The 26,371-nt window shown below is 38.7% G+C and overlaps 2 protein-coding genes across 4 annotated transcripts in view; both read left to right on the forward strand.

Moving 5' to 3' along the window:
- The first annotated feature begins 8,804 nt into the window (after window positions 1–8,804).
- Window positions 8,805–14,139, forward strand: Ripply2 (ripply transcriptional repressor 2). Its single transcript, XM_003474745.5, has 4 exons — window positions 8,805–8,932; window positions 9,095–9,170; window positions 9,461–9,525; window positions 12,622–14,139. The coding sequence occupies exons 1-4, from the start codon at window positions 8,814–8,816 to the stop codon at window positions 12,767–12,769; spliced, it is 408 nt and encodes a 135-aa protein (XP_003474793.3). The 5' UTR covers window positions 8,805–8,813; the 3' UTR covers window positions 12,770–14,139.
- The window catches only part of LOC100725594 (cytochrome b5 reductase 4), a 95,644-nt gene continuing 78,246 nt past the window's right edge, over window positions 8,974–26,371 (forward strand). Inside the window, exons 1-3 of one of the 3 annotated variants that reach the window (XM_063233163.1) lie at window positions 8,974–9,167; window positions 9,461–9,525; window positions 23,277–23,430. In XM_063233163.1, coding sequence (XP_063089233.1) covers window positions 23,304–23,430 — 127 coding nt within the window. In that variant the 5' untranslated portion in view covers window positions 8,974–9,167; window positions 9,461–9,525; window positions 23,277–23,303. Of the gene's footprint in view, window positions 9,171–9,460; window positions 9,526–15,072; window positions 15,289–23,276; window positions 23,431–26,371 lie in introns of those variants that run through there. The other 2 variants (XM_063233162.1, XM_005005944.4) reach the window with 2 other exon arrangements.

Genomic DNA, 26,371 nt, shown 5'->3' on the forward strand with positions numbered 1-26,371 from the left:
ACAAATTCCAATCCATCTGTAAGAAAAATTAGAATATTTTGGTTTACTGAGTTTCTAAAATATTCATGTGTTTAATCTCCCAACAATCCAAAATGAAATTCTTAGTTACTTGAGCTCACTTTCTAGGTCTTTAGCTCAATCTCTAGTGAGAAGGGTACAAATTTTCCTCTGTAACTACCACTCGGGTCCTGTCTTCGGAAATTGTAATATTGGAGTTTTACTAACAAATGCCTGACAGTAGCTAATGCACTGCATAGCCTGGTGACAGATGTCTTTAGAGCAGATCAAATACAATCATTTCTGCAGGACTTGTTCTGATCATCGTGAAGCAGGACATCCACATGGAGCATTTGGAGGAACGCACTGCAGCAAATCTACCCTACTACTTCCCAAAGACCAGTGCAATGCTATGTGTACTTGAAGACAAATATAACAAGCATTACAATCATGTTCTTTACTAAAGATGCATTTATTAAAAAATAACATGCAGGTAAGAAACAATTAAGATAGGTTTATTTCTGATTACGGTATTTAGTTCCACAATTTGAGTATGGCCAAGAACCAATCCCTTAATGTTGCGCTGAAGATTTTTATATTCAGCTGTACTCTGATACAATAAAAGTTATGAAGTTTCTGTAATTTGATGACATTTAGTAATCTTATAGAATTGTGCTGCTATCATCAAAATCCAATTCTATCACCTCAAAAAATATATAGTATATCTAGTTTTTTTTTCTTTACCTTTAGCTGCACACACTGGCAGAAAATTCACTGTAGGGAATTGGTACATGTTCACAACATATTTCAATTCTTTTCCTTTTCCTTCCTGTTTAGGTTTTTATGTTGAATTTTTATCCAATTTTCTGGGAAAACATAATAATAATATATAAATTGAAACAATTCTAAAAACACTAATAAATTTGACTTTGTTGGCATCCAGACCCACCTGAAGCATATTTTCTATGTATAATTTTAAAATAAGAAATATAGCTAATTAGGTAGGTATTATAGTCTTCCTTAAGTAATATTCAAAACATTATGAAAAAGCACATTTTATTGAGGTAGGATAGAATAAATAAAACATAGAAAAGAGACAAGGAAATCGTAACTAAAAACTGGACTCCCAAGGAGACTGCAACTTTTGGACCTCAGCTGGTTACCAAAGCAGTCTGTAGCAGCATTCCTTTGGTTGAATTTACACTCCTTTGCTGCCAGATCCATCACACCCAAAATGCCCCAAGAATACTAAAAATCCATAAGTCAGTTTAATTGAGAAAAAAAAAGGATCCTGATCCTAAGATAAAGGATCATGTTGAGAGAATCCAAAAAATCTTAGGATCCTGATCCTAAGATAAAGGATCATGTTGAGAGAATCCAAAAAATATTTACATAAGGAAAAGCAATCCATAGCTGTAGAATAGATTAACACCTTCTGGGGCATTGGTCACCTTTTCCTGGACTTTCCACTCCTTCAAGAGAAGTACAGATGTCCCCTATTGCAGGAAATAGTGTGTCTAGTTTTTCTGAGTGTATCCTAAATCTCTGCTTAATAACCACTTCCATACCTCTTACTGATACAACCTAAAAATTCTTGTTTTCTGCCAAGGGAGTCAACAAACATGCACACTTTTTCTACAGAAGGGTGGGTTAAATTCCTTTATTTCAACTTTGGGAACCTCCTCAGACCAAGCACAGTGACATTACGAACTTTGCTCTTGTTACAAGAAAACTGGTATCATCAGGCAGCACACGGTGGCAATGCCAGCTGTGCGTCATTATAATCCCTGAATCCTTTCACACTTGGTTTTCACCTTAGTTTCTAAGTGGGTAATTAGTTCTGCCTCAGCTGAGGTCATCACGTCAATCAGAAAGTGTTGAGAAACACGATGTCACATTCAAAATGGGAACCTAGTTCAAGCTGTCATTTTTAAAATTGTTGATTGCTATTTTCTGGATAATATATGGGTAATACATATCCATGTCTTAGAAATATGGCCATAGTTAGGTATGGTGGTGCATATGTGTAATCAGAGGAGTTGGTAGGATCACAACTTAGAAGTTAGCCTGTATTATATAATGAGTTCAGGGGTAGGGCCTGGCCTAACCTGCCTGCTAAGAACCTGCCTCCATGAATCCATGGCCTTGATTCCTTCCCTGCTTTCTCCCCAGGTGTCATCCAGAATTTTTTTCCAGGATACATTATTTTTCTCACCGCCCACCTAAATTGCAAGATTTTTTTTAAAAAAACACATTATTTCATATGTACAATGTAAGAGGCGAATTTTTAATACTTTCTCTTAGTAAAAAAAATTTTTTTTGGTACCAGGGATCAAACTCATGACCTCCTGCTTGCCAGGCAGGTGCTTGTGCTGCTGAGCTAAACCTCCAGCCCTCTCTTACTAAGATATGGAAGTTTGTTAGAATATAGCTTCATGAAAGTATCATAATCACGTCTATTTTGTTCACAGATGAAGCCCAAGGTCCTCTTATGGACACATAAGAGCTGTCCAAAAATACTTGTTTAATAAATGAGATATATTAGTCAACTTTCTCCTTCCTGTGGCAAAGTACCATACATACCTAACTATAAGGAGGAAATAGTTTATCTGGTTTCAGAGGATTTAGCCCATGGTAAGCTGATTTCAAGAATGTGGTGGAAGGGTACAATGGAGCAAAGCTGCTCAATTCATGTTATCTGGGAAGTAGAAGATAAGGGAAGAATCCCCAGGGAAACATACCATCCAAAGGCATGACCCTGGGCCCCACCTCTAACCAGAGCCTATTTCCTAAGAGTACATTCATTGTGAAGACCACTGGATTAATCCACGAATGAGCACATTGCCCCTATGATCCAGTCATCTATTCAGGAGTCTCTCAATCCAGTCAAGTTGACAATTAAGATTAATGGCGCAAGACATTTTATGTATTTCATTCCTAATGGATTATTGGTCAATCTAACTCACTGATGTGTTATGAAAAGTATGTGATGTGATATATAACGTATGTATTTTAAGTATATAAGTGAAATTCACTATAAAGTAAATTTAAACTGTACGATATGTCATACTATGTTTTATATTAAGATTCTATACCTCTTTAATTTACAAAACTTCATATCCTTGTACTAAATCAATATTGCTTATGAAATATATATATATATATATATATATGTATATGTATATTCATTCATTCTAAAATAATGATGTCCCTGAAAATTACATTGATTGCTTTGGTCTTCTGGTACTTAAAATTAATATTCCCTTCCATGTTTTAGCTAAAAGATCCCATTTTAAATTAGAAAATGATAAAATATATGGAGCCCTTCACAGCAAATTAAAAGATATATAGCACTTTAACACAGCCTCAGTAGAAATCAGCTTCAAGATCTGTGCAAACTGATGACATAAAATAGAAATTGCATATACATGGAAGAGCTAGGATCTCTCGTTCTAGTAGTCCACATTTCTATTTACCAGCTTACATTAATTGGATCAAGTATAAATCTTGCTATATTTTTATTAATTGTCCCCTTTGTTTCTTTACAGTAATATTCTTTTTTTCCAACTTTAGGACAATTGACGTTCCCTCCTCACACCAAATTTAGTTGAACTTGATTGAGCTGACTTCTCAGAAGTTTCCAGACCTGCCTTACTATTGTTACTCCTCAACCTCCTGAGGACCCTCCAGGGCTACTGCTATTTCTTCTTTCCTCTTTACAGACCATGAGCCCTCTGCCGGCCCCTAACTCCACACCCCTCTCCTCTCTTCATTTTAAAAGCATATTTTTGTTTCTTGCACCCAAGAAGTGATCCAGGACTCCCCTGCTTCTCTTTCCTCTTTAAGAACAGTAGCCTCAAGTCACTTAATATACAATTTAGTTTGCTGTGAAACAAATTCTTCTGTACGTATGTACTCAAATGGTGTTCTTCTAAAGTCACTTGTGAGGCCTTAACTGCCATGTCCAGTAAGATTTATCTTATTTGGGATCTTGGTAGCACTTAATGTTTAATCTCTTTTTTGTTGGAATTATTTTACCCCACTGTTTCCACAACAGCTGACCTATTGATTCACTTTCTACTGCTATCATCTTTCTTTTTCATTTTTTTTTTATTTTAAAGAGAAAAAATTACAGTTAAACCATTTCAGAACAGGTCAGTAGGAGAGTTACAATAATTACTATATTGTACATTGTTGTCTTTGTAGTAGTTATTCAGAGTACAAAACATAGGCATGACATCTTGTCCAGATAATATTAGCGCAAACCTTTCCTTTCAATGAACTAAGAGAAACTAGCTGTATAACTATCTTAACTATCTTGTGTATAGATGTCTCTTTTTCTCTTTCTTCCCTTTCCTCCTTCACAGTTTGTCTTTTCTTTCGAACAGTTTCTTCCCAATTCAAAGTACCTGTAGTATGTTTTGGATTTTACTTACTTTTTCAGTTTCTTATATTAGTGAGACAATACAATGTTTACACATGTGGGTCTGATTTATTTCATTTTTGAGTATGCTCTCAATTGCATCCATTTACCTATGAAAGCCTCCAGTTTATCCTTCTTTATGACTAAACATACTCCATTATATTAAAAAAAACCCACATCTTTTTTATTCATGCCTTTATTGATGGCATTTGGGTTATTTCCAAGAGCTAGCTATTACAAACTGTACTACTATATACATGGTGCACATATGTCACTGTGGTATGATGTTTTGAATTCTGGGAAAATACCTGGAAGGGAAATATCTGGATCAAATGGGACCTCTAATCCTGTTTTTTTAAGGACTCTCCACACTGATTTTCACAGTGGCTGCACCAGTCTATACTCCCATCAATAGCGGAGAAGGATTGCTCCCCCCCCTTGCCCGCCCACAGCCCTGCCAGCACTCTATTTGTTTTCTCAATGATAGCCATTCTCTCTGGAGTGAGATGGGTGAGATAAAATTTGCATCTCTGGAATGACCAATGATGCTGAACATTTTTTCATGTATTTATTTGCCATTTGTATTTCTTCACCTGAGAAGTGTTTATTCATTTCAGATGTCCATTTTTGGATTGGGTCTTTGAATTCAGTGGGTTTGATATTTTTTTCCATTCTAGATAAAAGTCCTTTGTCTGGGGGACAACTGACTATAATCTTTTCCGACTCTGTGTTTGGTCTTTCACTCTGTTGATGATTTTTTTGTTGTTGTTGTGAAAAAGCTTTTTAGTAAGGTAAGGTCCCATTTGTTGTTTCTTTGTAATACTTCCCTTATAATATGGGTTTCATTCATGAAGTGTCTGCCTATATCTATGTTTTTGAGATTTCTACTTATTTTCTCTTCCAGTAAATTTAGTGTTTCTCTTTTAATATTTAAATCTTGAGCCAGGCGTGGTGGCTCACGCTGTAATCCCAGCACTCGGAAGGGAAGGCTGAGGCAGGAGGATCCTTGTCAGTTCAAGACCAGCCTGGGCTACAAAGTGAGCTCAAGGCCAGCCTGAACTGCATAGCGAGACCCCATCTCAAAAAAGACAAAAAAAAAAATTTAAATCTTTCGTCCATTTTGACTTTAGTGCATGGTGATACACACAGATCCAGTTTTAGTCCTCAGCATGTGGAACTCCAGTGTTTACATCAAGCACCATTTATTAAAGAGACTGTTTTCCTTCCAGTGAAGATGTTTGGCTTCTTTGTTGAAGGTAAGGTGGTTGAGGGTTGCATCTGCATCTTCTATTCTGTTCCACTAATCCTTGGGCCTGTTTTTTTCCCATTACCATGCTGATTTTATCACAGTAGCTTTGTAGTATAATTTGAGGTCTAGGATTGGGATGCCCTGACTTTTCTATGTTTCCCAGAATTGCTTTTGCTATTTTGGGTTGCAAATGAATTTTAGGAACATTTTCTCTAGATCTGTGAAGTATCATCTTTCCTTTTCAGTGAAAAAAAAATTTGGTGTGCTTTTTTACCTGATGATCAAATGCTGAATCGCTGAAGCTCTGTCTTTAGTCCTGTTCTCAAGCTGCAAAATCTCCCTGGGAAAAACAATCAAGTGGATTATTTTAATGGTCACTTCTTTGCTGATATTTTCCACATTTAAATCTTTAACCCAAAACACTCTACTGAAATCCAGAACTTGTGTCTCTTATTGGTCTCTTATTGGTCTCAGAATATCTTTTTTGCATGTTACTAAGCCTTCTGAAATCATTTAGATCTCTTCTGGGTTCCTTTCCTTGGGGTGACTGCACATAGGAAGGAAAGAAACCTGAACATTCACTCCATACCCAATGGTGAGATTATAGTACCTTATATGTTACTTATTTATGTTTCTTCTCTTTGGGGGAACATGCAGACATGCATTTTCCTACTTCTTTGCAATTGGGTCTGTCATAAAATTTGATTTGGCCAGTGAAATGTATTGGACATGACGTGTGTCAATTTAGGCAAAAACCTTTAAAAATGGACATAACATTTTATTCTTTTTTTCCATGTTAACTGACAATATTCTAGAAAGGCCCCAAGAGTTTAATCCTTAAGTGAACATGTTCTAGAGGTAAGAAATTAAACTTTGCTATTTTAAGCTTGTGCGATTTTAGAGTGATTTTTTTTTACTGCCATATAGGTCCTGACTGATTGAAAAGCCAAACCAAATTTATTACTTTTTCCTATGCATTATTATCAGAATAAACATCACAAAAGTATCTCACTTGCTTTTTCCCCAACATCCCCTGTCTCTTTGTTTTTCTTAGCCATTTATATCTATTCACCTAACCAGGATAGAAACTTGGAAGCAAATCAAAACACTTTCATGTTCCCATGCTTCTCATAACTCAGAAAATTCTTTAGATTCCTACATTCTAAGAACCCTTCAAATCTATCCATTCTGGGTATGTACCTTACCGTATCTTGCATAGAGAACTGCAGTGATCTTAAAATGTTCTCCTTCTCTCCAGTACTAGACTCCCTAATTCTACTTTCTGTGTGGCTTTCACGGTTACTTTTATAAGATGTAGACTTTGACCATCACACTCTTGTATGTTTCCACATTGTTTTTAAAGTAAAATCAAAATGTCTTAGAATGGTATGTTAGTCTTTCTATCTTTTTAGCAATATCTCTGGTTCACCAATACATTGTTTCCATTTTTTCGGCCCCTGTTCCACACACATATGGAGACTATAATACTCTTTGACTAATCTTTCTAAGCTTAGGTTTCATTTACTCTAAGAAGATTGTCCCCAAAAGACTTCTTAAGTCCCTCCTTGTGTCACTTCTCAGCCTAAGATGTGCTTTTATTACTATATGTGTCCTTTCTAAAAAAAAAAAAAAATCTTTGCTTATAGGGTCACTGTAATGGCCAGAGAGGGTAGTGATTATAATCTTCTTGAGGATGGGGGACTATATTACCCACCATTCTGTCTTGAAAGTTCATTACTGAATCATATTACAGACATCAAAAATGTTATGAAATTGAAATAAGAAGTCATTTTATCAGACAACCTAATATTTGTAAAGAGCTTATATTTTTTACATAGTTTTTAATTTGTTGAGGACTAACTGTGTCGGGCATGCAGAAACTTTCCACACACTTCGCTTTATTTAGTGTAACAATAACTCTCAGCTATTGATACATGCACAAGGTATCTATCCTCCTTGATTTCATTATTCTGAGAAAATCAGACCTCATTCTCTTGGCATGTGAATGTTCTTGGCATGCCTATGTTCTTAGGCAGTAACTGGATGTATTATTTTCTTATGAAGTATGTAAGTGGATGTGTATCAGAGACACTGTAACTGACATTCTCACCTACAGCCCTTAAGGGAAAATTCAGCTCCATTATATATATCATATTTCATCTGAAACAATTTTTTAAACTGTTTAATGTGCCTTTATAGATAAGTGAAGGTTTACTTAAGAGACGCAAGAACTAAATTTTTTTAAATTTTAAAAAAAGGAGAGAAACAGGAGCAAAACAGAATGACCAACTTGTTTCATATAACTTCCCAAGGTTCATTATTAGTTCAAATATCCCTCAAAGAACTTTCAAATTATCCTTAAATGACAGAAATGTATACAGGACTTAAGGGCTTGACAAGATTTGAGGAATTACATAGTTATGGGAAGATATATTATTATATGACTAACTCACACTGTTTTAGTCTCTGTCGCTGCTGGCTAGAAAATTCAATCTCCCAATTCACCTCTTGTTGCCTATGTTTTCCATTATCCTCAAATAGCAACAAGCATGTGTGTACCTAGCTTATTAATATTTTAAAAGCCCAATATTTCTTTCTTAAAGAGTTCATGGATTCACCCAATATTCAAATATTGTTCCACAGAGAGAAATTCAGTCCATTGCTATTCATTTCAGTGCGCGTTTAGCGTTGAGAATGCGGGATGCAGAACCAGCTGCGTTTGCCAAAGACCAAAAAGCCCTGCGATGAGCAGAGTCAAGCAATTACCAGCCACTTGGTCTTTCTGCAGAAATACACGAAAAGTGTAGAATCGCTTAATTTTATCCCCTCCTAACCTGTTCACATGGAAATTGGCTGCTCGGGCGAATGTTGTTTTTCACCGCAGCCATGTGTGGAAGGGCGATTAACATGAGCTCGACAAAACCCCTTCCAATGCCATTTGGGAGTTGCACGCGTTCACACCCTGGGTTCAACTCGGTGCGCCTTCACGCGCAGCCTTTTTGTTTATTCGAGGACAGAGGGGCGGAGAGGGTGTGAACCTCTAAGCATGCCGGAGACTGCAAGGGTTATATAAAGCCCGGGCTCGGACCCGGTGGGAGAGGGCAGGACTGCCCGCGAGCTGCTTCTGCGGACCCTCACCGAGCCATGGAGGCTGCAGGGAGCGCGGAAAACCGGGAGAGCCGAGCTCCGGAGCGCGCACGCCGCAGCCCGCAGCCGCTCCAGGTCCCCGAGCGCCCTGCGCAGCGCGGGGCTGCAGACTCCGGGTACAGCGACTCCGCGCGGCCGGGAGCGCCCACCCTGCCCCCCTCCCTGCGGCCAGGCCTGGCTCCTCCCCCTCTCTGCACCCCGCTCCCCGCCGGGCTCCGCTGGACTCTCCCGGGTCTGGGCTCACGGCCCCTCCGTGTGCTTTGCTCCCCGTCCCGCAGATCTGCAGGCTTCTGGAGGCCGTGGGAAGCCCGAGGCCGGCGGGAGGACCGGGCGCCGCGCCACGCTGCGGAGGTGGTGAGCGCGGGGGGCCGGCTGCGCTGCGCGCTGCGGAAGGTCCGCCGGGCTGGGGACGCCGGCCTGAAGGACACGCGCGCAGCCTGCCCAGCTACGGGGGCGCGGGAGGGCGGCCTGGCGGCTTTGACGTGGGCGGGTGTGTCCTCCAGAACCACTGGTTCACGCGAATCGGACAGAGATTGGGGCTGCTGGGAGGCCCCGGGTCACAGTTCCTAAAGGGGCGCCCCACATGTTTCCAATTTCTTAGAAGGACGCGTGGATAACGGCGATTCATCTCCTTTCATACCCAGATGCCCGGTGGCCATGGAATGATCGCAGCCCCAGGAAAGCCTTCCCAATTCAGACACCCGCTCAGGTGAGTGACAGGCCTCACCCTAGGTCTCCTGCTCCTCCGGCACCAGGGAGGAGCCAGCAGCTTCCCCCACAGCCCAGCTCCAAAGCTGGTCCTGCAGTTTTTCTCTTAGAATATGTTTCTTCAAGGTTACTCTTGTCTGATTCAAAGAGGTCGATTATTGAACTGTTAATCAGTGAATACTTAGAATGTGTTATGAACAGAGGAAGTAAGTGATATAGTAAAAGAACTGTGGCACCTTCAAACTGAACAGTTTTTTAAAAATCCTAACGGTCCCGATGAAATTGAACTTGACATCAGCCTATGTATATTATTCTCTTGCACAGCAGAAGGAAAAATGGGGCTAACAGTTGCGATTTTACGGCAAATCAAAGGTTGACAAGAGAAAATGGAAATGTAATGAAAACCATAAAGATTACCAAAATAACCCAAAAAGTATTCAAAACCTATTTTAAATAAGAATGAGCAAATGTTTACTGTTTTTGTTTTGTTTTTGCCACAGGGAGTCAACCTTTCTATGAGTTTTTCTGTAGATTTTATTCATGCAAAATGTTAACTATGCAGTCTTCCTGCTCATGAGAACTTTACACGGTCTTATAATCTCTGTGAAGTGTTTTTAAGAAGCATTACTAGTCAAACATATTAATTTTCCACTAGCACTAGTTGAAGGACACAGAGAACAATAATCACAGCACCTAGCAAGTGTTGCAGTGGAGTTTACATTGGTCAGTGTTTACAAGTATGGACAGGGCATGAAGTGGCCAACTCTGAGGACCTGGAAGTTGCAGGCAGTGTATTTCATAGGTTGTGGTTGACTGAGTCACCACAAAGGTCCCTGGAACAGCATGGTTAACGAACAGCAAGGTGCTGGAATTTGGGTGTATGAAGTTATCACGCTAGTGAGGTAGCCAGAAGTCAGACCCTGTAGCCTTTATACATAAAACCCATGAGTTATACTCTTATCTTAGGGTTTTTCAAGGAATTTTAGCCAGAAGAGTAGAGTGATCAGGTTTGTCTTTCAGAAAATGCAATACTGACTTAGAAGCTATTGCAATTGTTCAGGTTAAGAGCCTTTCAAAGATATTGGAAGTGGGGGATGGAAATAAGTAAATGTGGGAAATATTTAGGAAACAATTAGGCTTTATAACATATTTGATATAGTAGGTGAAGAAATAAAATCTAGAATTTTCCCCAAGTTTGTGGATTTTGAGTGCATGAATGTTGTACCAAAAGGATGAATATTAAATCTTAAAACACACTTGGGGAACAAGTTACTGAGTATGATTTTGTATTTGACATATTTAATATACCTGTGAGAATCCAGGTACAGATATCAGGTAGAGAGCAGCATAATATGTCAGGAATCTAGAGTTAAAATCTCGTAAATACAGGTTTGGGAGTCTGTGGTGAATAGAAGATCAAGGAAATCATGACTGTAAGGTCATCCTAGACAGTGCAGAGGAAAGTGTTGATCATTCCCAATGAAATGGTGAGGGAAGGTCAGCCTCTCGCCATTATGTGGAGAAAGTCAGGTCCATGAAGGAGACACAAGAGTTGGAACAGGGAAGAATTCAGAAAGGATGGAGTCCCTGGAATAAAAATGATACACAGTGAGAAATTCTGGACAAAGTATGATGATGATGATGACAACTAAACAGCATTCCTTGTTTGGCAATTTTAGTTATGTATTAGAAGTATAGTTAACTTGATAAACAATTTCTTTTTTTGTCCCGGGGATCGAACTCATGACCTCACTCTTGCCATGCAGGTGCTTATGCCTCTGAGCTAAACCCCCAGCGCAGCAATTCCTTTCTTAACAATCACTGTTACAATTTAATTGTGCTTAAGTTTATTTTGCTTTTAAACATTTCTAACTTGGCTAATATTCTGTTTCTCATTATTTTTACTCAATTGACAACTTCTTGACAGTAGGAAGCTTGATATAATCATTCTTCAAATTGTGAATTATTGGCACAAGAAATTATTATTTATCAGACAGTTATTTAAGCATCAGAATTATAAAATTTCTAGATGTTCATGCTAGAAACATCTAAAAACTTCACTGTCTAGTTTTCTTGCTTCTCAAACTGAACATACTGAAAATAATATATGAGGCTATTCACTCTACACTAAAATGATTGCACTTTAGTTGATTCAGCCTGTCTCTATTCTTTTCTTTTCCTTGGATGAAAAACAGAGGAATGACAAATTAATATTTGTCAGATTTTTAAAACTCTGAGGTAATCATACTTATACGCCAATATTTTTATATGAAGCCTGTATCGTTAGTCAATATCTTAGTATAATGCTTCCACATTTGGTTGCATGGGGAGAAGAGAGAGAGATGGAACCAAGATTGGTGCCACAGGTAGCCTTACTGTGTCAAGCTGTGAATATGTAAACAGACTTAAAACTGCTCTTAGTATGTTTCTAAACTTAGATTACCTACATTTGTAACTAAGAGTTTTATTTGTGAATTTAAAGCAAGACAATAGGTGATTACTGCCTTTGTGGAGGGTGCATAATATTTGGTCATCTTTATTAGGCTGACTTTATCAGACTTTTTAATATAGAGGTAGAATTCATATTTTTCCTAAAGAAACTTGAAAAATGAAAGAGAAGCCAGGCATGCTTGTAACCCCAGCACTCAGGAGGCCGAGGCAAGAAGGATTGCTGTGAGTTGGAAGCCAGCTTGAGCTACAAAGTGAGTTTAATGCCAGCCTGAGCTGCAGAGTGAGACCCTGTCTCAAAAAAGACAAAAAAAAAATAGAGTTCTCCTATACTTTGTAAGGCTAAGAATACACATAATGCTAGAAGTCAGCTAAACGTTGATCTTATGCTTATGCAAGGTATATTATGAATTTGATCTAATTTGTAGATCGAATAAAGATTTAAAATAATCACATATTTATGGATACTTTGGCAAGCTGATTCCATAAAAGTTATAATAGTAGCATTTTAAAACTTTCTATATAAAGGCTGTATCTAATGCATAATAAATTGTTAAACATATAAAATACTTGAAATTTGAACATATCATAAGGATAAGGATTATGAATGTAAAAAAATAAAACATACTATGTTGTCTGCATCTTTCAGACTGTTATGGCCAAAATCAAAATGTTATGATTACTTATATCAAGAAGCAGAAACTCTTCTGAAAAATTTTCCAATTCAAGCCACAATTTCATTTTATGAAGATTCTGATAGTGAAGATGAAATCGAAGAGCTGACCTGTGAAAATTAAGCTAATCCTGGTGATATTTAAGGCTTGTAGGATTTAAATTTAGTGTAAAAATGTATCATATTTTTAAAAACTAATTTATTTGTATATAAGTTTTTAATAAAAGGAAATCTTTTGAAATTACTATGGAAGTTGACCTTTTTAAAACTCCCTACACTAGAACTTGATGTTGGAATTTAAAATAGGTGACATTTACAAATATCTTAATTGTGTTATAATTATGTAGTTAGGGCTTACAAAGCATAGTTTTGGTCTTTTTATTAAATTACAGATTTATCTTTAAAATTTTGCAAAGAATGACAGTGTTTAATTTATCAAGACCTGATCTTGTAACATCTGCACTTTCCTATTGATCTTATTAGATGTTGTAATTGCAGATAAAATTATTCATACAGACTATACTATGTATTTTAGATAATGAAGAAAATCATCTTATGTTACCAGTCACACATTTATTATTACGTGTTTGCTAGCAGATAGTAAAAAGTCATTATCTATAATTGAGAATGTAAGTGCATTTTAGGACTCTTAAATTTTAGAAGTTATAAATAAATAATGAGTTAAGTAATTCTCATTTCCTACTTTCTACTATTTTAAAAGTAAAGTAGCATGGGTGTTCAATGTCCATTATATTACTTAAGGGATCTTTATAATTAAAAAGAAATGTTTCAAGAGTTATTTACATAGAACCTAAAAAATTGGAGCCTAATGACAAGAATTCAAAAATATTTTTTATGTGTGTTCAAAGAAGAGCTAAGATATTTGGTTGATATGAAATATTCTTCAACCTTATCAACTTTCATTTTGTTCTGGTTACCAGCTCTTGATACTCACATTTGAAATTTTTACCATGGGAAGTGAAAATAAATGCTCAGTGATTAGTTTTTCTTACATATTTGCAGAAAAATGCTTCGTTTAATGAGACAGAAAATGAGCATTTTAAAAGGTTAAGGTTATTATGGGAGGGGTGGGGATACAAGTGGCACAAGCACCTGCCTGGCAAGGCAAGGTCGGGAGTGCGATCTCCAGTACCAAAAAAAAAAAAAAAAAAAAAGATACGGTGATATCGTAAACTACTGTCGTAGAGTTTGATTCATATACAGTCTTCTCACAATAAACAGTTCAATGCAGGTAAAAATATTCCTATAATATTCTAGAATGATAATGGGTAGAAATGACACCAGAAGTAGCTAGATAGCTAAGATATGCTTCTTGCTTGAATGACCACAATATTTTCCTTATACTATAAAATTATGCAAATATAACTTTGATTTCCAAGCACTTTGAGGACTAGAGAGTTGTAATAAATTTCAAATCGTGACAATGTGTTGAGTCAGGAAAGTTAATAATAAAAAGAATTTGTTTTAAAACTGTTTTGTTTTTCTTCTGAAAACTTTCTGTGTCTAATGGATTATACTCTCAAAATCTGTGCTTTTCCTGAGGGACATGCAAAACAGAAATCCCAGCAGTTCACCAATACGGGCTTTGAGCGTTATGGAGTGGTGTTTATTTGAGCAGCGTTCATATTTTTCTTTTAATATACTGGAATTGTACAAAGAGCCACTGCCATTTATTGAGTGCCTATGACAAAAACCACACACTACTGTATAGTTTAAATATGATAATTTGGTCTTTATTAAAACCTTTAAGCCATCATACGAATGTGGAAATGAAGCTTTAAGAAACTACTTGCACAAGAGAGCTAAGTTATTAAGTACAGGAATGGCATCAAAATCAAGTCTGTCTCAAACATAGCTGTTCACCACCACAACTAGAAGTGAGCCCCATCAGTGCACAACTCCTTGTATGTTTCAATGAAGATGTAAAGTTACTGAGGAGGAAGAATTTGTGAGTGACTGAATTAGAGAACAAAGTGATTAAAACATCTTTTACTCATCTGTCAGTCATCCGTGGAGGTATTTAATGGTAAACTTTTTTATGCTCTTGTAGTTGCTATTTGCATTTGATTCATTAGCTTGTAAAGTTGTGAGATTTTCTTTCCTGTACAGCCTAGTATCTTACAAGACATAGTTTTACAGAAATCAGAAGATTTTAATAACGTTATTGTAGTCTATATTTCAAGTAGTGTTCTGGGTTAGGAGGTCTGTGTAAGAATTTATTCTCCGGTTCTATCAGCACCAGGGCTAAAGAACAGCTTCACTCTAATCTTTCCCCGAAATAGCTGTCACCGGCTTCTAGTGCTGAAGTTCAGGACGCAAAACTCACTGAGCATGCGTACTTCTCACCGCCACCCTAGCGGGCGGCTCCTTGCATCTCGTTGGCTCCACCCCTCACGGACGTGTCGCGTCATGACGTACCTCACCCTGGCGACCCCGGAAGTGGGTCGGGGGCTTGGCCTCTCTGGGGCCTCCGAGCGGGAGCGGGAGGTTCTTGCCTGAGGTTTTATAAAGAGTGCCCGTAGGGCAGCGGGCCCCAAGAGATTTAAGATGCTAAACGTTCCTTCCCAGTCTTTTCCGGCCCCCAGTTCTCAGCAGCGCGTGGCCTCTGGGGGGCGTAGCAAGGTAAGTGGGTGGCACCTTTAGTGTCATCCAGTGCTCTACTCACGCCGGGGATTGGCGCTTTGGCACCCGCTATTCTTTCTTTTTGTCCTTGCTCCCACCTCCTGGCCCCCTGTCAAGTCTTCGTTCTTTCCTGCCTTTGCTGGCGTCCGCTTTCTGATCCCACGCTGTCTCCAGTTTGTCTCGCCCGCCCATCCTCTCACTGCTCTCTCCACTTTTCCGCTGCCACGACCCTTTCTTCTCGGGCTTTCCCCGCTAATTCACATCTGTAGAACAAGACCCGTGCTAGTCTTATTGTAAGTACTCAGTATCAGCTTCCTTCCTTAACCTGTCCGGTCTCCGATCTTTTATTCTTACCTGTCTGCAGGAGTTGTAGATGATGTGGGTTCCATGGCAGAAGGGGAGGCTGAGAAGTGGCGACAAGAGATTTCCTTGTAGGGGCGAGGACTTGTGGAGCTAGGGAAGTTTGGCGAAGCGAAGACAAAGGCCCGTAAACCTCCAGTCAGGTTTACAGAGAATTTTCTTCAAAGTCATACTGCTTTTCTCTGGTACCTGATTGTTTCAACATCACCTTTTCTACTGGTGGTAGTTGCTGACTTTGAAGTTAATATAATATTTATTCTTCAGTATTGTTGGGAATAATTATTGTTAGCACACATGGAACATAAATGTATTTCATATTTTCAAATCTTAATAAAAACTGTGTTCACGACAATGTGGATCCTGCTTGGTTCCGTTATTTGGTGCTTCCTTTATCAGTAACCACATCTTGTTTTGTTTGTGAGACTTCCACCTACTTGGGCCACTTATTTTTCTTTTCTCTCTGGACTCATTTGAGTCTTGGCATCATTTGAGACTTTCACCAACTTTCTTGTTTTTCTGTACTTAGACCTGAGGTGCTGATCCTAGATTAGAACTTAGGTTTAGGGAACTTTATAATTTTCTTTTGCTTTCTATATGTGTGTGTGTGTCCCTGACTATAATAATAATATTGAGATTCATTAAATGCTTATTGATGACCATGTATTTTTTAGTTCTTTTCCTGTATTACCTTGCTTACTCTTTGCAATGATCCTGTGAAATGGGAGATGCAGTATCCACTTCACAGAAAAGGAAAGTGCTTTTAAGAAACATTGCCTTAGAAAATACAAGCTTGTGATGCAATTTTTTCTGTGACATTTCACTTATTGCCATGTGTGTCTGTTATACAACTATTCAATCTTGCTGTCTTTTCCTTCCTGATCTTTGAATTGTTTTTACCTTAAAGTCAATACTTGATTGGGTAATATATACTTTGCAGAATTAGAGTACAAGTTGCTGCCCTTCTCCATTAAAATTGCCAACCATATTTAAGGGAGACAGTTTGGAGACAAAGACACAAAGTCACATGGGTGGTGAGTCCAAAGAGAGAGAAATTTATACTGAATTATCTTGACTTATTAAAATGTGAATAATACCTCTGCCTTAGTCCATTTTGTGCTGTCGGACACTGCACAACTGATAAAGAACAGAGATTATAATTCTGGAGACTGGGAAGTTTAAAATCAAGGGCCCCACACCTGGTAAAGATCTTCTTGCTGTGCTATATAATATGACAGAAAATGTCACATATTGATGAGTGCCTGGGATAGAATTTGTAGCCTCCAGCCCAAGCCTTTTATAACATGCAAACCACAGCAACTTCTCATCTAAAAACTTTGAAAATATACTTTGTGAAACACAATGGATACTGCAAACATCCAGTTATTAAAAGGAATTGGCACACTTTTCTACAAAATACAGTAGTGCCTTCTTACCCATTTTTTCACGGTTTGGTTTATGATTTCAGTTCACAGGCCCCTGTGATTCAGTTACCCATAACCAGCTGCAATCTGAAGATATCAGAACGTTCCAGAAATACAGAAATAATATTTTTAATTAATTAATTAATTACAGAAATAATTAATATTAATTAAATACAGGAATAATATTTTTTAAATTAGATGCTATTCTAAGTAGTATGACAAAATCTTGTGCTGTCCTGCTCTGTTCTGCCTGGCATGTGAATCATGCCTTTGTCTAGTACATCTACCCTGTATGCATCACCCACATGTCCGTTACGTAGTAGTAGCTTTCTCAGGTATCAGATTGACTTTGGCAGTACCACAGTGTAAAAATTGTTTTTTAATCAGTGATGGTCCCAAAGTGTAAGGGTAGTGATGCAAGCAATTTTGGTATGCCACCAAGTCCTTCCTTTAAGTGAAAATGTGCAGGTTCTTAATAAAGGAAAAAAGTGACATTTTGAGATTGCTAGCATCTAAAGAAACTATGATCAGGCCAAGGATTTAGTTCAGCAGTGTAAGTGCCTGCCTGGTGAGCGTGACAGCTACATCATGAGTTTGATAGTTTGATCCCTGGTACCAAAAAAAAAAAAAGAAAGAAAGAAATTGTGATCTATCCATGACATTGTTAAGAAGGAAAAATAAATTGTGTGTGTGTATGTATGTATAAACATAGTGTATTTTGAGGTTGAAATTAGCCTTTATTGCAGGAGCTATGTCTTGGAATGCATGCCCAGTGGATAAGGGAGGCTACTGTATTTTGGGCTTTGAAGCCCTCCTTTCTCACCACTCCATATAAAAACTATTCTTAGCTCAGGACTGCATAGAAATAATAGCAGAGTTGGCCCCCCCAAATTTGCCAACACTTTTTCTACAGTTACTTTCCCTTATTTGACAATCTTTGTTACTCATTGGTGTCTTATTTTCTTGTTTCTGGGACACAGTACTTAACACTTAGAATTTAAAGGAGGAAAGGTTTATTGTGGCTCACGGTTTTAGAGGCCCAGGCTACAGTTGGGTGGCTCCAAGTAAAGACAGCATGGCTGAAGGTGTCACTGAAGAGAAGTGGCTCATCACATGTAGTGGAGAAGCCGAAGGAAGCGTCAGGGAAGGAAGAAGGGAGGTATACCCTTCCAGGCCATGCCCCCAGCCTGACCAGGCTTCATACTACATTTAGCTAGAAACCCTACTGTGGAGTCATCCAGGGATAAGTGTCAGGCCCCTGTGATTCAGTAACCCTACCCTGAGAGCAGTAGTGGCTTTCAGGGGATGTCTAGACATGAATTATAATCCAGCCTAGCCTCCAAAAGACTCATAGGCATCCCTTTATGCATTTAGACCCTCTCTAAGAGATTCCAAAGTCGGAACAGTTTCCATATTGCTGAGAAGTCCAAGTCTGTAATCTTTGAGATTTAGGGCAAACTCTTAGCTGGGAGTTGAATGCTTCCAACACATAAACAACTCAGAATAAATATTCCCATTCCAAATGGGAGAAATAGGGAGATAGGAGTAGTACTAAAGCCAGGCTAATATCCAGCAGTGTAAATATTAAATCCTGTAGTTCTGTGTTCAATACACTGTGCAAATTGTGGTGAGATGTGATCTTCAAAGAGATTGGGTGAGTGGACCTACCCTGTTGTAATGTCTATAGTCATAATCGTCATGGCTTCTTTCTTGCACTGGCTTTGCCCACTCCTGTGGTTTTTCTCAGATGTTCCATGTTTCTAGCTTTTTGAACATATTGAAATCTCAACTGCACTTTTGGCTTTACCTTCACAGCTTCACATACTGCCCTGTCATCCCCGTGGCCTGACCTCCCAGGCCTTCTGAAATCTGGGTGGATATATAACTCTGGCATTCTTACATTTATCATGGGCATAAAACCAGCCCTGAATGGAAGGTACCAAGATCTGCCACCACCAAAAGCAGAGGCCGAGCCTTTTTGCATCTTGCTGTGATTACAGATGCCTGTCTGGCTGGGTAAAGGAGACTGAATCCCTGGAATTCAGTTCCCTAGGCAGCCTTCTTCAACAGAGTACCCTGGGATACTCTTTCAGAGCCAAGTCTTGGTCCAGGGATATGGCTCAGCACTGCTGCTGAAGTCCTGAGTTTGATTCCTGGTACCTAAACAAACAACAAACAAACCCCAACAAAACAAACAAAAAACAGTGAAGTCTTTCACTGTTAGAATTTAGAGCCTTGGAAAAGTGGCCTTGATGGTTCTGCACATACCCCTTAGCTATTTTCTTACTGTCCTATTCCAAAGCACTTGACTTATTTTTCATGCTAATACTTTTAGCTCTCCTTTGCCGCGTTTTTGCTGGCCCCGGCTTTACTAGAGCTGCTTTTCCAGCCGAACACAAAGCTTTCTAATCATTCTCCTGGATTGTTTGCTCCTGATTCTCAATGTAGAGTTTACTAAAAGTCTCCTACAGTACCTAAGCTTACATACTTGGCTGCCTTGAAATTTGCTTTGCCAGATTAATGATCCTTAATCTCAGTCTCCATCAAAGTTTTGGGATGTGAGCAAAATGTAGACAGGTTTTCCATCAAAGCATAACGTACAGGACCTGGGTCCAACTGCCAATGTAGACCTTATACCAAACTCAAACCTCTTTAGCCTGGTCTTTATAAGCTGCATTTCTGTCAGCATTCTGGTCTTCTGAATTCTGGCCAGAAGTTTCCATCAAGCGTGGCTTACACTATTCTAGGATTGCTTCACCAGCCCTGTCTCCAAATCTTACCAAGTTCCTTCCAGTTCCTGGTACCCTGTTGTAGTGACTTTTGTCATCACTGGGACACGGTACTGGAAAATACTCATCACATTTCATGACTCTTGGAGCACAAAGGATGAGTGATTACTTGGAGTCCATGGCCAGTTTATAGTCCAAGAAGGCCTGGATGGACTGTTAACTGAGACCCACCTGCCTCCCCAGCATGAAAGGGTCTCAGGAAAAAACAGCCCCAAATGGAAGTTTCTATGCCTTTTTATTTTTACTAGTACCAGGGATCAAACTCAGGACCTCACACTAATCAGGCAGGCACTTGTGCCAGTGAGCTAAATCCCCAGCTATGTCTTTTTATTGATAAAATGAAGCAAGACAGAAGGATGAAAGAAAGACGTCTGGCAGAAATTCTTGTAGGGGACAGGGAAAGAACAGGAAGTACAGGGTGAGTCTGTTGCATGAGTAAATTTAGAGCTAATCTGTCTTGGTTACTTTGCTCTTACTACTGGAACAAAATACCCAACACCCGAAATTAAGAAGGAAAGATTTATTTAGCCACAATTTGTGGAGGTTTCAGTCCATAATTAGCTGACTCCAAGGCAGGATGGCATGGCACTGGGGCAACTTCAAGGCAACAGCAGTGCAAAAAGGGAAAAATAAGCCTCTTCTCTTCCCTTATATTGTACACAGGCCACCCCACCCTCTTCCGGGTGGATGCAGCACTCACAAAATCTTCTTGCCCTCCTTTGCACAGGATGAGGATATTTATAAAGAACCCTGGCTTCTTGCTGAGTCTCTCAATTAAATTTCTAAACTTCTCAAGTTGACACAATGTATAAACTAACAATCCACTCCTTGTCCACTTAGCAACCAGACATATTTCTTAGCCAAACTCAAAACATTTTAAATCATCCGGCTGGGCTCTTTGCTCTTGATTCGTAAATCAACATAAATCTGGCAAAAAGCTCCCAATAGTAGACATGCCACCACCTCAACATTAGACTGCCATGAAATTTGTTTTGCCAGGTTAGTTAGTCCACAGTCCTTAATCTTAGTCTCAGTCAAACTGGACACTAGCAAAATGCAGACAAACTTTCTGCCAAATTATAACACACATCATCTGGAGTCCAGCACACAATGCAGTTCTTCTTCCCAGGCTGGTCTTTACAGGCAAGATTTCTATCAGCTTTCTGGTCTTCTGAGCTCTGACCAGAATCTCCCATACAGAACAGCCTAAGTCCTCCCAGCACTGTGCATTCATGCAACACCTCCAAAGCTTTCTAAACTCTTCCCACAAGCCATTCCCAAAGGCTCTTGAATCACGTGGTCAGGTATTGTCACAGCAACAACCACTCCTCTGGTACCAAATTCTGCCTTGGTAACTTTTCTGTCATTACTGGGACTAAATACCCCACACCCAAAATGAAGAAAGGTTCATTTAGCTCACAATTTGTGGAAGTTTCAGTCCATAATCAGCTGGCTCCAAAGCAGTATGGCATGGCATCGGGGCAACGCTTCAAAGCAGTAGGCAGAGCAAAAAGGGAAAAACAAGCATTTTTTCCTGCCTTATATTGTACATAGGCCACCCCCCAACCCACCCTACCCCTTTCCCCTCACCTCCCACTTCAGGGTTGGTGTGTAGCACTCCCAAAATCTCCTTGCCCTCCTTTGTACAGAAAGGATATTTACAAAGTAAGACCCCTGGCTCCCTGCTGAGTCTCTTAGTTAAACTTCTAAACTCAGGTTGACACAATGAATCAAACATAACATAATCCAAGTAATTAATTGGAGTATGGGAAGAACAAGGGCCAGAGCATACATTCCTTAAGGTAATGTGTTTTCTTCCTACTTGGACTTTGGCTCTATAGGCTATCTTTTTAATTTTGAACCATGGGTTCTGGGTGGTCTGGACTTTGGGCTCCAAATGACTTTATCTCAGTGTATATACCTTACACACATATGTCTGGCTGGTGCCTGCACAGACACCCACAATTTAAGGGTGGAAGCTTTATTTTGGCTCTTGTAAAGGTTTTAGTCCATAGCTAGCTGGCAGAGAAGTGGCTCATGACTTGATGGTGGGAAGCAGAGAGAGAGAGAGAGAGAGAGAGAGAGAGAGAGAGAGAGAGAGAGAGAATGAGAGAGAGAAAGAGAGAGGACAGAGACAGAAGACAGAGACAGAGACAGAGACAGAGACAGAAAAAGGGAGAACAACCCTTCCAGGCCATGTGTCCAACCCATCTCTTCTAACCAGGTTTTACTTCTCATGATCATATTTAACTATAAACTCATTAGTGTACCAATCTATTGATGAGTACCATGCTCCCATGATCCAGTCACCTCCCAAAAGCCCCATCTATGAGTGCATGAAGCACTGGGGGACAGGTAGGTATAAACCATAAGAACTGGATTCTTAGTAAACACATTGCTGCATTACTACATAGTAATTTCTAGTGTTCTATTTAAATTGATGATTCAGAAAAAGTCAACTTATGCCAATTGTTTGATATATTTTATTCTACAAGTCTCTCTTTTTTGTGTGCTAGAGATTTAACCAAGGGCCTTTACACTGAGCTACACTCCCAACTCTCTCCTCACTCCTTTTTAATTTTGAGACAGGGTCTCAATAATCACTCAGTTGCCCAGGCTAGAGTTAAATTTGAGATTCTCGTGTTTTGGCCTCCTGGTGTGGGGAGATTACATGCACCATTACACCCAGCTAAATTTCTTGTTTTTTAGTGTGAAGAAATTGTGGTCCATATTGGTGACTAGTGTAATCAGTGACAGAGCCAGGAACAAGATGTGTTTTTTGACCTTAGATTCAATTCTTTCTTGTTACACTATAATACCTCCATTAATGACATTTTGTGAAACAGAATTTCTGAGTTCTACTTCTTTGCCCAGTGTCTTAGTTATTTTTTACTTGTCACTAAGACAAAATACCTGATGCACCAAGTTGGGAAAGGAAAGGTTTATTTCTTACAGTTTTTGGAGTTTTCAATCCATACTCAGTTGGCTCTAAGGAAGGGTGGCATGGCGGGGCCACAGTTCATGGCAGCTGCAAACTGCAAGGTGGAAACTGACAAAACAGTAAGACACACCTTCTTCCTGCCATTAGATTACATCCTGGCTCCACCCCTATGTGGGTGTAGCACTGACACCATCAATCCAAGCACTAGACAATGAACCAATCACAAATACACAATGCAAACCCATGAGGCCGGGGGACACAGACATAAACCATGACAACCAGGTTTTTTATATACGTCCTATTTATAATTCTGATAGAAAAATAATTTTGACATGAGCTGTGAACATTTATAGAATTGATGGATTTGAATTCTGGTCTTTTAAAATAGTAATAAACATAATGAAGTAGCCTGAAGACAAGCAGTAGGAATAAAAGACACAAGAAGAAGAAATTATGTTTAATTTTTTTACTTTTTAGGTACCTTTAAAACAAGGCAGAAGTCTTATGGATTGGATTCGATTGACCAAAAGTGGGAAAGACCTAACAGGATTGAAAGGCAGGCTAATTGAAGTCACTGAAGAAGAACTTAAGAAACACAATAAAAAAGATGACTGTTGGATATGTATAAGAGGTAGGTCTTATCATTAAATATTTTTAAATTTTTGTGTTGACTTTTCAATTGTAATGCCATATAACCCTGTAGGCATGCTATTTTGTGATAGGATTCAGAATTAGATTTAAACACATGCCTATATAGGACAATGAATGAATAATGTAGTTCTGAATTTGGACAATGCCTTTTCCTTTTATAGGCATTTATATATATATATATATATATATATATATATATATATTTTTTTTTTTTTTTTTTTTTTTTTTTTTTTTTTTTTTTGTCTTTTTCCTGTTTATCGGTACCGGGGATCAAACTCACGACTGCCTGCTTTCAAGGCAGGCGCTTATGCTGCTGAGCTAAACCCCCAGCCCCAGGCATTTATATTTTAATGCAGAAAATAGTGAACTTCAGAAATAGATGTTTTTCAGCATCTCTGTATTATATTCTCTTTAAAAGGAAGTAAGTATCTGCCTGGCAATTTAATATCAAAGTTGTATAATAAATTATATAGAACTTTCTATCTCAGGGTCTTTAATTCTGTTGGAGAAAGAATGAAAGGAGACCAGAGAGCGAGCCATCATTAAACCAAAATTTTCAGTTTTCATTTATAGCAAGGCTTATTACTTACTGTATGTTTCTTAGAAATATTATTTTCCTGCTTTTTTTAGTTCATAGTGTATTAAAAATTACAAATGGGAATGTTGAAAGAAATAAGTAGAGAGACAGGAGCAGGTAATTGTGCAAGTTAATATTAATTGTCAGCTTGAGTAAGAGACTTTTGCAGGGATGATTGGATCATTGGGGTCCCACACCTATCAGTGGATTACTGAATGTCCTTCATATTCATAGCTGAATATGCTGTTAGGAGGTAGAACTCTGTTGGAAGTGGGTGTCTGGGATTTTTCTTTGGAGGGTATAGTCCTCCCAGTTACTCTTCCCCTGTACTGTGTTTCCTGGCTGCCATGAAGTGAGCAGCTTTGCTATCCTGTGCCCTTGAAACCATGAGCCAAATTAAAACTCTTCTCCTTTAAGTTGGTATTGGGTATTTTGTTTCGATGACTAGAAAGCTGACTAAGAAGAAAATTACTATCAGAGAAGTGGAATCTTTGCTGTTACTGTACCTTACTATGTGGTTCAGTAAACTTTGGACTGGTTTTGGGAGGAATTTAGAAAAGTTTGGAGATGTGGATTAGAGAAACTCTAGGATGCAATATACAAAGACTGATGTGTGGTTCTCGTCAGAACTCAGAAGACAAGAATGTTCATAAGCATGTGGATAGGGAGGGCCAAGCTCATGATGTTTCAGATGGGGACCTTACTGGGAATTGAAGTGGAGTTCATGCATGTTGCAGTCTGACAAAGAACTTGTCTGCATTTTGCCCCTGTACTAAGACTTTGCTGAAGGCTGAGTTGAAGGGATACAAATTAATTGCTCTGGCATAGGATATTTCAAGGCAGTCCACATTTTACACTGTGGCATGGGTGCTGCTGACTGCATTTAGCCAATTTAATGATGAGAATTGGGAGCAAAAAAAATGCTGAACAATTTGGAAAACTTACATTTTAGCTCAAAAAGAAGCAGATGTAAAGTTGGAACCAAAGAGGTGTGATTGCTGAATAGCTTGGTGTTATTAAAATGAAATCAAGCACTTTCAGCGAGGCTGAGAAAATAGATGCAAGAAGTCAGCATTGACCCCACTCATCACAGGTTCAAATGTGCAAAACTATAAACCTTTCATTTGAGAAGACAGTCCCCAACCCAAACTTTCTGCTTCAGAAGGGCCACTAAGGGAATTGGTTCTCCCAGGTTCATTTCATGGTGATCGGCCATCCAGGTACCCAGAGGCCTCTCCTATCGTGATTGAAGGAGACCTGGCTTCTTCTGGCTTCATCAGATCTTTACATGTTTTGCTTGCTAGACATAATGCTTTAGCCAATATTTTGGAAAAAATTTTCTTATGCAGAAGTTTGCTTAAAATATTTAAAGAGAGATATTCGAGGTTTTTGTTGTTTCTGCATCAATTATGTTTTACTCAGTGAATTTATTTCTTCTCAATTGTCAAGTATTTTGGCATAACATTGTTTCTAATACTTTTATTATCTCTTCAATGTTTAGATTCTGTAACATACTCTGTATCCTCTTTCATTCTTGATACTGCTAATTGTTTGGTTTCTTTTTTTTCCTTCATCATTCTTGCCAGGAGTTTTATCAGTTTTATTAATTTTTTCAGAGTACTAATTTTGGTTTTGATTTCTCTCATTTTCTACTTCTTATTTGTACTCTTTCTCTTTCTCTTTATTGGGTGATACAGGTTTTTGTTTGTTTGTCAATCACTGCTGTGAATCTTGGACTGATGTTTTCCTGCAAAGAGAAATTCTTCAGTCATTTGCAAATGCATAGCCTGGGATTCTCTTCCGGAATGCTAGAGGCTGATGATGTTGGGAAGTGAATTTTGACTTGTAGAATTTTGCTTTTGGTTCAGAACTCTCCTATTCCTATTTCTGTTTTCCTCGGTGTAGTGTCTTTCTGGTTTGTGCTTTCCAGGAAACGACCCTATACTTCTCAGAGGGTTGCTTTAGGAGTGTTGTCATCTGGTTGTATGGAGTATGAAGAGGAGATGGGAATTATACTGTTTCTTATATTGAAATTGAGATCTTCTCAATACCTGGACTTTCACACCTACCTGGAATTTTAAGATTCTTGCACCTTTCAGGTCTCTGATGGAAAAACTGGCTTTTAATAGTATGGCATATTAACTAGCAGTCAACTTGTAACACCCAGCTGATCTGAATCTGTGTGGTTTTGGGTGTTGAAGACCCACCTGAGTATTGTTGCCAATAGCATGAAAGGAAACCTGGAGGAGAACTACTGTTGATTCTCTTGGAGAAGTTTGTCATGCTTGTTTTCCTGATATGAACTCAGCTATTCTGATGAGAATAGCTCAAAGGAGCTTGGGTC

Source organism: Cavia porcellus, unplaced genomic scaffold, assembly GCF_034190915.1.
Source record: "Cavia porcellus strain 051 isolate PalLab524CR breed Dunkin Hartley unplaced genomic scaffold, mCavPor4.1 scaffold_22, whole genome shotgun sequence".
Classification (NCBI taxonomy): domain Eukaryota; kingdom Metazoa; phylum Chordata; class Mammalia; order Rodentia; family Caviidae; genus Cavia; species Cavia porcellus.